The sequence below is a fragment of the Acanthochromis polyacanthus genome, chromosome 4 (assembly GCF_021347895.1).
Source record: "Acanthochromis polyacanthus isolate Apoly-LR-REF ecotype Palm Island chromosome 4, KAUST_Apoly_ChrSc, whole genome shotgun sequence".
In the NCBI taxonomy this organism is placed as follows: domain Eukaryota; kingdom Metazoa; phylum Chordata; class Actinopteri; family Pomacentridae; genus Acanthochromis; species Acanthochromis polyacanthus.
The window spans coordinates 24,465,182-24,478,558 of NC_067116.1; the positions used below are offsets into that span (position 1 = coordinate 24,465,182).

The 13,377-nt window shown below is 39.8% G+C and overlaps 1 protein-coding gene across 8 annotated transcripts in view; it reads right to left on the bottom strand.

Moving 5' to 3' along the window:
* Positions 1-13,377, bottom strand: part of camsap2a (calmodulin regulated spectrin-associated protein family, member 2a) — a 53,219-nt gene that overhangs the window by 23,519 nt on the left and 16,323 nt on the right. For all 8 annotated transcript variants that reach the window (XM_022192846.2, XM_022192851.2, XM_022192848.2 and 5 more), the window contains exons 3-4: positions 8,821-8,982; positions 3,793-3,876 (exon numbers count right to left, since the gene is read on the bottom strand). In XM_022192846.2, coding sequence (XP_022048538.1) covers positions 3,793-3,876; positions 8,821-8,982 — 246 coding nt within the window. The remainder of the gene's footprint in view (positions 1-3,792; positions 3,877-8,820; positions 8,983-13,377) is intronic.

A 13,377-nucleotide genomic window follows, 5' to 3' on the forward strand; every position in this document is an offset into this window, starting at 1 on the left:
ACATGTCCAGTTCAGCTGTAGCTCAGCTTTTGCAACTTAAAAGGATTAAGTCCTCCCTTCTCTGTCCTAACGCTGCCTTTGCAGCTTCAAACCTCATCCCTGAATATAGTGCAGAAGGTTAAAATAAAAACACTGTTGCCCTGGTGAGCTCGACAGTGTTGTCCTAGGAGGGTTTGTGTCTTTCTATGTGTGACTGAGACACAGGCTGCCTGCATGACTCACACTGCAGTCATGCTGCAAAGACAGAAGGGGGGGAAGTACGGTGTGGTGGGAGGTGATGGAGGGATAGGGAGAGGAGAGATGAAGCTCCTAGACATAACTAAAAAAAAAACACGTGTACTTTTTTGCATATTGGTGCAGTTTGTGTGATTTATTCCTCTGAGTTTTTTCACTCTGCAAAAATTAGGCACCTAAAAATGATGCAGTCTGCCACCCTTTTTCAGAAGTGTAACTTTGTGTGAGACTTTATGGTAATCAAAGAAACATATGTTTCCCTCTATTTGCAAAGGCTAAACAGGAAGATAGAGGTGAACAACACTGGTATAGTTAAATGAAACCTCAGTGGTAATTATGCTCATAATTTTCCATTTTACAACAGATGTGCACATGTTTCAGTTACATGAAGAGATTTGGCACTTCAGGAAAATTATATAAACTGAAACACTGACAGGCAGAAGATTAAAAAAAAGAACACTAGCACACCAACAAGCTCAGTATAAAATTCAAATTGCAAAGATGCTGACAGTGCCTCCGTCTGCCAGCACAGCAAGTTGCTATTATGCAACCACTCCTGTCTAAGGTAGTGACTTCTTGAAGTTAAAATGAAAGTTCAGAAACTACCCGAACTAAACAACATGCAGAGTCGTTTTCATTATTTTGTCAAGTCAGTTGGCTCAGAGTTCACATTTCCAACAATGCAATACACTGTACTGTCATGTCCAAACTACCAACTAAGTGATTAAAACACTATTTCAGCAGCTAGAAGCAGACACAGTGACTAACACATATGGACTTGAGTTCATCTGAAAGTGTACTGTGACTGTGACTTTCACCGCAGTTTAATCTAGAACAATATCACCCATAAGCAAAACAGAGATGGTCACCACGAGGACACAAACTAAACACACACAACAATCCGCGTGAGCTGCCCAGAGGTTAGTGATGATGCTAGCGAAGGGCCGGCTCTCCAGCTCGGGGGTCAAATGAGTGGATGTGTTCTCACTCACATAATGAGCAGACGTGGCTCCACATGTGAGGCACTCGGTTGCTGGCAGGGTGACTACACTTCAAAAAGTGTCAGCAATAACTTTAATGTTTTCTGAAAAGGGTTGTCTTGTTCAACAAGCTTGAAAAAAGTTTAATGATGATGTGATGCCCCTTTTGGATTGAACTTTACCAGTTAAAAGTGCGTGTGTCTTCCTGTGTTTTTGCGAGGGATGACTGATGCATGCAGCGCTGCGTCTGCACACTGACCGGTCAGATCAGCATCAAACACTGTTGAAGTCTGCATGGCCGTGGGAGTGAGATGGCAAACATACACACACAAACTGCATTTCTCAATGTCAACTTTCTGCAGGCTAAAACACATGTGACTGAGCTGTGATTTATACCCTTGGGTGAAGTCTCTCTCTAAACATCTCTACATGAAGCATCGCTGACGGTGTTGTGTCATACTGTGTTTCCTGACATAAACTGTGATATAGAAGGGAATCTAGGAAAGGAGGGAGGACAGAGAAGTAGGGGTGAGGAAAGGGCTAAAGGAGGGAGAGGACGGCGAGTCTGGAGGACTGGAGTAGAGATCAAAGGCTGGGCAACAGTGAAATGTAGGAAAAAAACTGAATTAATGAGTGAAGAGAGAGAACAAACTGTAGCAGACGAATGTGAACAGAAATTTTCCATGGCTATTGAACATGTGTTTAGGGGATTTATGACTTTCAAGGGTCAGTGAAACTCTTTAGAAAAACCCACTGTATCATTCAAAAAACACAGAAAGGTCACTTTAATCCACCACTGAAAACTGCTGCTGGTGCATAATGAATGATATGAAGGTGAGAGGCAGAAGCAAAGCATGAAGGATGAGGATGGAGGTGAATACAAGAGTGACATCATCCATCCAGTCCTCCCCCTCCTCCCTCCTCTCTTATCATTCTGCTCTGTTAGGTTGATAGGTGGTGGCTGCCATGCCAATTGTGACCCTTGCTGCCGCACCATAATGCTAAATGTAGCTTGACTGTGAGCACACAATGAAGTCATAAAGACATTATTAATTACACACAAACACAGATGCTGCAGTTGCAAAATATATCGGGTTTTTAACTCTGTTGTATGAATTTCCGCAATAAAATTGTCATAAAGGACTGTATTATCTGGTTGGCTCAGATTCATGAAGCCAGGAGCATCTGCTACCCCTTTGCTATAATTTTTGGAGCTGCCAAGCTGATTCCGCCCATATTATGTCTCAAACTGGTTCTAAAACAAAGTCGCACTGTAAAGTTGCCAGACCGAGATTCAGGCCAACTTTTATTGAGGAGTAAGTTGGCACTCAGGCATCCCTTTGTATTTATGAATGTTTTGTGTGAACAGAAATCTAAGGAAAGCTTGCAAATTGTTTGAATTAGCCTGGAATGCTTACATGTAACTTCATCAAACAAAAGAACATCTTTGCCAGATACACTTATATCCATATGGCAACTATTATATATTATAGTCAGCCGGTCTCATGTGGTTTCACATGTGCTGTGTATAATTATCCATGACTGGTAAAGCTTGATGATGGGGACAATATTAGGATACTTACAATTACTGTTTAATATTGTAGTATGGCTTGTTGATCTTGCACATAATACATGCAGCAAAAAGGTTTTCATGCATACTGTATGCTTAGATTGTTATTGTTTTTTTTGCTGTATTTGTTAAAAATTAGTAGAAAAATGCAGTGCTCATTTGGTTTGATCTGTGTCTGCAGCAAAACGCAGAAAAAAAAATGCAGCGTCTAAGTCTATTTCATTGCACATGACAGCTGATGTATCGAAATCATATAAAAAAATTAGGAAGCCCTAATTCACTGAATATGTTTCTGTGTTTGTGGTAAATGTGGTATTTCATGATGTTCATTTATTGCCACCAGTGACTGAATCCATGGTTTTATAGCAAATGCAGTGTCAAACTACTAAATCTAAACACAGATTTCTCCAGTTACTCAAATGCATAAAACACAGAAACAAACACACAAGCTACTGCTGGATGTCTGCTGGCATTAGAGATTACTGCTGATACTAGAGTCAGTTATATAACAGAATTGGACTTTGGGCTGGACCCTGAACGTAGGTCACCCCCACGCTAAATGACTGCTTACCTAATTAGACACATTAGAGAGCACAGATCTTAAGGCACAAATGAAGAGAGTGAAGCATACCGAGTTGTCAGAGCGGATAAACTTGTTGTGATGTTGAAAATCTAACCTGGTAGTCTCTCACTTTGTGATTTAATAAATACAGATTGAGCTTAATCTAAAGCTCAGACTTGTATGAGTTAGATTTTCTTTGATGGTAGCTGGGTTTTAGCAGCTTAACTTCCGTCAAGGAAGCTTGTCCCAGATATTAAAATGACACAGAGGTCTGAGACAAGTATCTGTCAGTCAAAAGGCGAATGTCGTGCTAAATCAATTAAGCGGACCTAAGGATTTTACTTAAGATGTTTCAAACTGTCCATCAATCTTGTACCGTTTCTGTGTTTAGTTGTAGTTTAAGATGTGTTAAAGCTGGGAGAGAAGAGGAAAGGAAAAACACCTACCCGCGGACTCCCAGCTGGCTCAGCAGTCTGAGATTCCTTCTTCCTCTGCTCCTGAGCCACAACATCCTTCAGATATTCATTTACCTAAAACAGAATAGATAAGCACAATTAAAATTACTGCATAAATGAGCACAATTCAATACAAGGAGCAGTCTATGAGTAATACCTCTTCTTCAACTCTTATTGCTCATATATTAAGAGTAATAGCCTTCAGATTCAAATTCAATTAGATTCCATAGTTCAGGTGATACTGAAATTTTGGCTTCCATATCAATGGTTAAACATTATCAAACAGTTAATAATGAAGCATTTCATTTCATCTAACTTTTATACAGAGATAACAGCACTATTACCACGTCCACTCTTTGTTTTTTGTTGTTGTCTTTCCACTGTGATTTAAAGTAAAGAATAAAACATTGCTATGTCTTATGCCTCTTCCATAAAGAACCACAATACAAGCCTGTGTTTGAAGTATATAGTGCAGGAGTTTTGATTTTTCTTCATCAACTGGACTTTGAATGTAATAGCAGTGAAGTCAAGTAGAGTGGAACTGAATCTAATCTTAGTCTTACCATTTAATGAAATATCTAAAGTTCATATGGATGAAGTGAAAAGAGGCTGTTAAAATGGTGATTTTTAGATGGCTGGAATGCCAGCTGACTCCAACAGAGAGCCATATGTCCAACCAGTAGGACACCAGGACCACACCTCCTGTTAGCTATTGTGTCTGTGTGTGTGAAGCTCAGAGCTGGCAGCAATCCATCACTTCTACCAGAAGAATGTAAACAGACTGGGTCCTGTTGGACTGTATGGAGGAGCCACAGCCATCTGTGCATACAGGCCATGTACAATCACTTACACTTTATAATTCAGACAACCTGCTTTACATAGAGCATGTAGGATCAAGGGGTATTAGGTCATATTTACTATAGGAAGTAATGTAGCAACTCAGGATACACATTTTAAACAATTTCCTTAATCATGAGCTGGCCACGTTAACAATCTGTAATTGAAAAAATGAATGAAATACCGCTTTTAACCACTGCCACTTACAGCTTGCTGCATATTTAGGGTCCGAGCACCGACGGTGCCGAAGGACCCTATTGACACCCTAGGGCAGTGGTCGGCAACTGGCGGCCCGTGGGCCAAAACTGGCCCGTCAGGAATAATATCTGGCCCGCCAGATAATTTTGAAAATTTGATTTGGCACAGAGCCAAGCCAGTCCGTCACCGCAACACGAAACTCACGTGGTCGGCTGCTCCCGGGCATTTCCGCGTTTGCGCTACTGGTCGGACACGGTTGTACCAGCCAGATTTCACTGAGCAACAGTGTGTGCAAAACGTGTGTGTGTCTCGGGAGTCATTTTTAATACATCTGTGATCAGAATTGAGACTTGTGTCCCAAGCAGCAGCGATCAGCTGTCGAAGCTCCGCTGCTCGCGGTATCGCCCCCCCCGCTCGCGGAATCGGAGCGCACCCCCTCGCAGGTTGGCCCGCTGTTCGATTGTTTGCAAACATTTTGTCCCGAAGCCACATCTACTTGCCGACCCCTGCCCTAGGGTTTCTTTTTCTTCTTCTTCACTCTTTTCCTGTCTTTTCAAACTCCACTTTGGCGGCCTAAACATACCCCAAAACGCGGAAACTTTGCATGTACATCAGGACTGGCGAAAAATTTGATATTTTATGGGAGTTGCACACGTGTGGCAAAATGGCTCCATAGCACCCCCTGTAAAATTGAAAAAGTGGTCATTAGGCCAACTGCCACGACGTTTCATTTACAGCCACAATATTTGTTGGGCATATGCAGCACATCAGGACACACGAAAAAGTCAATCACGGCCACGCCCTAAACCCAACAGGAAGTCGGCCATCTTGAATTAGCTGTAAATTTTTTTTTGATTAATAACTCATCAGGGGTAAGTCTGAGAGACCTCAAATGTGGCCAATATATGCAACAGACCTTCCTGATGAAAAGTTATCAAATGCTCCACAAAGGTCTTAGGGTGTGGTCATGGCGACTTCCAAAAATATTGATCCTTTGCCATCAAACAGGAATTGTTGTCTAACTCTCCTGAACATGCTCCAATCTGCCGGAAATTTAACATGTATGATCAGAGTCCCACTCTGACCACATCCATGTAGTTATATACATTGACAGTCATAGCACCACTGTGTGGTATCAGGAAGTAGACATTTTTTACACTTTGATGTACTATTCTTAGCAGGTTGATCATATTCACCTCAAATGTGGTGACATAAGCCTGAACATGTTGATGATGACTCACAGAGAAAATGGTGACTCGTGGTCAAAGGGCGTGTCTGTGGCAGCACAGCGAATTTCGATTTCTCGCCATTAAAATTGAATTATTTATGTCTCAGCTGCGAATGGTCCAATATGGACCAAACTTCATTTGATGAAGAAGAGTCCGGGTCTGAACACATTCACACTCATGAATTTGAAAATACTCATAGTGCCACCTATTGGCAACAGCAAGTTATTGCCATTACATTTGCATGTGCCATTGCCCGATACTTTGTCATATCATTCTGAAAATTAGACAGCTCAGTATTCATGCCTTGACGATGATACAGTGTGAAAATTTTGACAATTCACAAAATGCTGTTGCCATGGCAACGGATTGTTGCCATGACAAACAAAGTACATTTAGACAGTTTTGGAACCCTCAAACGTTCGCCAAAATTACCACATAGATCAGGACTGCTGAAGATTTGATATTTTAGATGAACTGCACATGTGTGGAAAAATAGCTCCATAGCGCTACCTAGAAAATTTCAAACATTTACTACGGCCAGCACCTGTCACCTACAGTTATGAAATTTGGCAGACATATGTAGCTCATCAAGAGGCACAAAAATGTAATTGACACCCATGCCCAGAACCCAACAGGAAGTCGGCCATTTTGAATTATGTGTCATATTTTTGACAATTTTGAGTCATTTTTGACCATTTCTTACCACATATCTTTTTAGACTGGCTTTTAATAATCAGTAATGTGGTGACATTTCATTTTATTTTATCTTATTTTATTTGATTTTATTTGTTGACGTGTTCTATTGTTCCTTTCTTTTAATTTGTTTTTTTCTAATTGTATTCTAATTTTATTGTTTGATTTTAACTAGAAAGCACTTTGGTCACTTTTGAGTGTTGTAAAGTGCTCTATAAATAAATCTTGATTGATTGATTGATTTTCAAAAGCTATATACTCAAACAGGGTAACACTGAGAGAGCTGAAATTTGGCCAGGATGTACAGCAGGCACAGGTAATGAAAGTTATCAGAATGCTTCTCAAAAGTCTGAGGGCGTGGAAATGGCGACCCCTGGAAATTTACAATTCACCATGAAACAGGAAATGCTGTGTAACTGCCCTGAACATGCTCCAATCTGCATGAAACTTTACATGTATGATCAGAGTCCTGCTCTGATGACAATCACATGCAGATATACAGCCAAAGTCATAGCGCCACCTGGTGGATGGAAGGAAATGCTCTATAACTAGCTGTACATGCTCCGATCTGTCTGAAACTTTACATGTGTGATCAGAGTTCAGTCCTGATGACATCAATGGGCCCAAATACACTCTCGGTCGCAATACCACCTGGTGGACATGGGTGGATTCGCCGATCAGCAAGGATGCGAGGACCCGTCCGTCGCTGCTTGCAGCTTTAATTACATTAGGAATTTGAAGAACACATACACTAAACATCAGGTTACTGAATTATACATTAAACAGCAAAAATAATAACTTATTTTGAAATTGATACTTAACAAATGACCCGACAAAATTTACAGTATTAAAAACAGCAAACGAGCTGCAGTCTTCCACAATAAATAACCTCTAACATTATGAATTTCTTCACAACAATTTGATATCAAAATAATACTGATAACTGATCTGTAGGTAATGCTTATCCTGCTAGACACAACTGCTACTGAATGTTATCAGTGTTAGCAGCTCCGCCTGCTCTCTGCTCTCAGCTCCTGGTTTAGTGTGACCATGAACTTCAGGTATTTAGTTAAACCAGACAGTTGTCAGGTACCACTTTCACAACTTTATGCTGCAGAGTTCATCAACATGACCAGCAGGAGGGTGGACTCATTTTACAGACCTTTAGGGGTGGTCAGCAAACTCACCTGTAACTCCATCTCATGAAACACTAACATTTCTGATATTTAAGTGTTAGCTACAAGCTGTGTATTTTTCAATACTTTGTGAAAATTGAAAGCTTGAAGCATAATAAGTCTAACCATTAACCTGAAACAGGTGCATTAGGCTGTCAGTGACATTTGAGAAGTTCTATACTTAGTATACTTTTGATTTTATTGATCATTTTATATGATTTTCTTTTCTCTCTACTAATCCTACCTCTTAATGAAAAAAAATAGAAAAAGAATACTGTTTACAGACCACATTCTGTGCAAGATTATTAGCACTTGCCCTTAAAAGGCCTTACGGTTCATTTAATAGATATGTAAAGAAGCAGAAGATAAGTATGAGTTATCTGCAACAGATAAGAACAAGATAAGTAGGGAATGTCTGTTCTCTTGGACATACAGCAAGTAACATACAAACTGTACTTGAAAGATATAAGTGCACTGCATGACTAGTATCAGCCTGTTAAAGTATTCCAAACGCTCTGAAAGTTGTTACAATTGGACCACTTCACTTTCACTATACCCTGTGGGAGGTCTTCTCACCTGCACAGGTCATCCCATGTAACCTCAGGCCATCAAGACAAAGTGGTGAACACTGAATAGATTTCATGGTAGTTAGGTCAGTTTTTGGACTGAAATATCTTGTAGCTCCACTGTGCAACGTGGAATTTCAGAGGTAAAGCTCTACCAGCAAAATACTGGAAAAAGGCCCCTGAGAGAGATCATCAACTTTTCTACAATATGAGCACTATTCTTAGAAAGACACTGAATGCAGTGACAGTGACACGTTTGAACAGGATAATCTGTAGATCACAAGTCAATGCACAGAGATCCATATCTATATTTATACCAACCTTGTTGATCCAGGTGGTCACTGCATCCTCTGTGTCATATGGTGTTTCTACTTCAGGGTTGCTGGATGAATACTGACGAATGCAGGCCATCACCTTCTCCACATTCACAGTCTCCACTGTGTACGCCATCATCAGAGTGTCGATCATTGCCAGATGGGCGCTCTGGAAGAGAAAACAGTGCAAACAAAGATTAGAGGGTGGAAATGAAGAGCTGTGAGGTGGCTCTGCAGTGACCGATTTCATTAAGATTGTATATGTAGGTATTTTACTTTATCATTCCTTGCCACTTAGCAGTAAATCCATCAATGTACTTGTGCAGTGGTCAGAACCATAGCCAAGTGTACAATAGGCCTGACAAAAGCGTGATAGATGAGAAAATAAACCCTGTTTGTCTCTTTGACACGCTGTCAGAAGAGACAGATTTATCCATTTTGCTGTTGGACATTGAACTATGACAGTTTTAATCTCAGTAACAGACAGTGAAAGCCAGACAATAAGAAAATCAGATACTTTAAAAGGATGTAGATAACGGATATGTAACAAATACAGCAAAGATCTGTCAGATTTGCTGAGGCAGAGAATGAAAAATGAATGAGTCAATACAGAGTGTAAGCTAGAATACAAATACATAAAATGCAAGTAGTTGTTCCAGTTTGCACCATTTTCTTCTTTTTGTTTGCAAAAATGAAACTAAATGTAGTAAGGAATCATAGCATTCACATTTTACTGTAGTATCACGGAGAATAAGGCAGCGAAAGAGCAATACTTTGGTTTATAGGTTTGGACCAGGACTCTATATTCTTCTTCTATATTGCACATCTGAAACTCTGTCTTCAGTTGAATTTTCTCTCGTGGCTGTTGCCCTGGAAACAAGTGCATCCATCCCCCTGTTACAAGACCCAGTTTGGTCACAGCGACTGTTACGACATCTTTCTGTGACCAAGTAACAGAACTGGTGCTGCTCCACTCATCATTATCTCTGAATGCAGAGTTCACATTTCAAAAACAAAAAAAAATATCATAACATTCATCATACTCTAATGAAGTGAGCATTTTGACTAACCTGCATGTACTTTTCATTAGGTAAAGCTATGGGTAGAAAAATTCTCTGTTATCAGATATTTTCTAAAATATGAACATAATCTAACACAAACATGAAACTGTATTGTATTTTCTTCACGACTTTGGCTCTATTTCCAAAAAGAACAATTTGCATAATATCACTGTTTTGTGTGACAGGTAAAGGAATTAACAAACAGAAGAAAGAAATGTGTGGTAACCAGTTCAACGCTGCAATATGCAAACATGTTTACCTGATCATTTTGGTATTTTGTAGCCAAAGTTGACGAAACTGGATTTTTAGAGACCTGTGTCATTCTGCAGCTAATTTTTTATAATGACCTGTAGTCATACACTACTTAATGTGGATAATCTTCAGCCTATTCAATACCTGTGATCTTTATTTTTATTTTAGCTCTAGGCTGCTACCTTTCATTTCCTCAGCTGGTCTACGCTGCCTTGTGTATCCTTCAGCCACTACAGAAATCAAACTACTAAATATTTATAAGCAAGAACTTTTCCATGAGCTAACCTATTTAATCAACCATAAACCTTTTTAGGCCTTTTGCTGGCTCTATTTGACAGGCTAGTAGAGAGGCAGACAGGACAGTAGGGAGAAGAACGGGAGGAAGACCTGCAAAAGGCCTTCAGCTGGAATCAAACCAAGGCCGCTGTATCACAGACTATAGCCACTATTCATGGGTCACCCACTCAACCAGTTGACCTATCTTGGCACCCAATCAACCATAAACTTAAAATGGCAATCATCTGGTGAAACAAAGTTACTGGAGGTGTCACTGGAGGTTTTATTTTGAAAGTGATGTTGAAGCCGTGCTGTTTGCTTACCCTATCAGTAAGATTATTGTGTCATTTTGTGCTAATCATAAAGGTGAAAGAGACAAAGTCAGAATGAATTATGTAAAAATGTGTTTAATTCCTTATAGTAACTTTGCGATACAAAACAGACAGTGTCTTGTTGTGCAGCAGTTGGTGGTTTGTGAGCTTTATGTGATGACAGCTGGAAAATCCACAGGACAAACACAATGAATTACAGAGATATAGTAATGACATTTTCCCCAAACTATGGCATGAAAAAAGTATTTGGTAAGACTGATTGTCAAGTGTATTTGTAAATTTCCTGTGTGACACTGCATTAGTGTAATGCCTAATTTCCACTATCACTGATCTGGCAAATAGGCAGCAAAGCAGCCCCATTTAATAATACACTGCCAAGATGTTTCCTATTGGCCTTCATTTAGCCTGTCCAAACACTGCAATACATTATCCCGAGGACACACAAACAACCAAACGCACATTCATACACATCCTGCGATCAGGCTGCAGAGCACAGTTATAAATCTGCCCTTCATTTCTAAAACAAAATGACCGACTACAGGCAAGATCAATTTTATAAAAGCCAAGGGACCAGCAAAGATCCTCAAAGGGCTCTTTTCTCTCCTCATCTGCTTCCCTCTGCTGAGCAATCTGAGGATATTGATTTGGATCTGCTGTGGTCAAATGAGATAAAATGACAACAAGGAGAATTAATCTTGTTTGCTCAACCACAGACCCCCGTCTGAAGATATTAAATGACATCATGCTATTGTGTGGGAGGAGGAGGTTAGTGTAGGACCAGATGCTGCAAGAATTCGGTGCTTTTGACACTGAATTCATGCATATTTTATGAAATGAACACAACTTCTTTGAGCACATTTTTTAGGTTTAGACGAATGGTGCAAACATTTTGAAACACTATTTAAAGAGTTTAACTTTCCGTTTTATTCCAACTATCAACAAAAATCCACCACTTCTACCACAAATGTGAATAAATGAATGAAAAAAACCAGTGGAGATGAATTATTTCAATGCTGAAGCACGAAGGCAGCTTCCAAAGATGAACTAATAACATTTAAAGTGGTCCTTCGTCATATCGCGGTTCACTTTCTGTGGTCTCACTGTATCACAGATTTTAAAGTTGCATTTGGAACTGCGGATTTTTCGCTATATGCGGTATATAGGTGTTTTTATATGTTTATTATTGTGGCAAGCTGCATTGAAGAACGACGCTGGAGAAAGGATATTTGCCTTTAATGCATTCTACAACTAACAGATGCTTTTATTTCGATACACACAGAGAGAAGCACTACTGTAAATGTGGTAGGAAGTCATCAAACACACTACACTTCACACTCACTGTCCTGACAACATAACATTTAACCAAACTAGGCGGACTAAACGACAAAAACTCAATAAAACACAAACAATAATAACACTGTAACACAAACATAAACCACAATAATGACATTTAAATGGTGCATTGCAGCACAACAGTTCAGCCACAGCGACAGCTACATTATTTTAATTATTTTTCCGGTAAAATAAGCATTTCCTAGTCTAAAAAATTGAAAACAATATAAAGTGTGTGGCCGTGTGTTTCACATAGACGTCTGATTGCTGCGCACAGTGGTGCACTGTGGTGTTATGCAGAATGTGGGGAGAGTTTATAAAGGCTTACAATATACATAAAGTAATAAAAATAAGTATAGTCGCCAATTCACGGATTTTCATCTATCGCACGGGGGGTCTGGAACAAAACCCCTGTGATAGATGAGGGACCACTGTTAATATATTCACTTGCTTTTAATTATTAGAAATCCTTAAACAATGCATAGTGTTTTTTTTTTATAAGATTTCAACATTTTGATAAAAATTTCAACATTCATTTTGCTGTTTTTGCTCTCTGATTGCATTCGTGCTGCATTCGAGTTGCTGACTTGTACTTTGAAATGTTTGGATTATCAACTGATCCTGTAGCAGAGCTCCGGTGTTTCCTTGTTGAACCAAAACAGACACAAACATCTCATTCTATCTGAATAAATCTGGAAAATGCCACTTTAAAGGTCCCCTGAATTCAGTATTCATGACGTATCGTGTATACAGCAGACAGTATGCCTCGACTGATGTACTTCTCAGGGAGAGCTGCTGTACTGTGTAACATTCAGAGAAATGGACAGTCAGTGAAAGATCAGCTGACTGTGTGTAAATGGTAGATGAAATTTAATAGGAAGAAATGCTTTAGTAATTGAATGGGCATAAAGGGGAAACAAACAAGGGAGGAAGAATTGGAAAGCAAAGAGGCGCAGATACTTCTGTCCAAAGAAAGGGTCATTATAACAGACCTGCCTGTCATATGCAATGAAGCCGTTTCCTCTGTCACATCTCATGACGTCATGTTCTCTAACCTTTAAGTCTGCTGAGCACATATGCTTTCCTTCAACACTGCTTTGCTTCATGCTATTACAGTATGCACGTATCTGCACACTGCATACCTCGGAGCTGCCCAGCAAAACCTCAGTGGCCGACAGTAGCTCCACTGGGCTGTTCAGAGATCAAATGCCTTGCTTGGGGGTATCTGGATGGTTGAAAGATGGGAAAATGTTGCCAGTTCGTTCCATTTGATTTCCTCTCCAGGATTTAAACAGGCGACATTTTAATTAT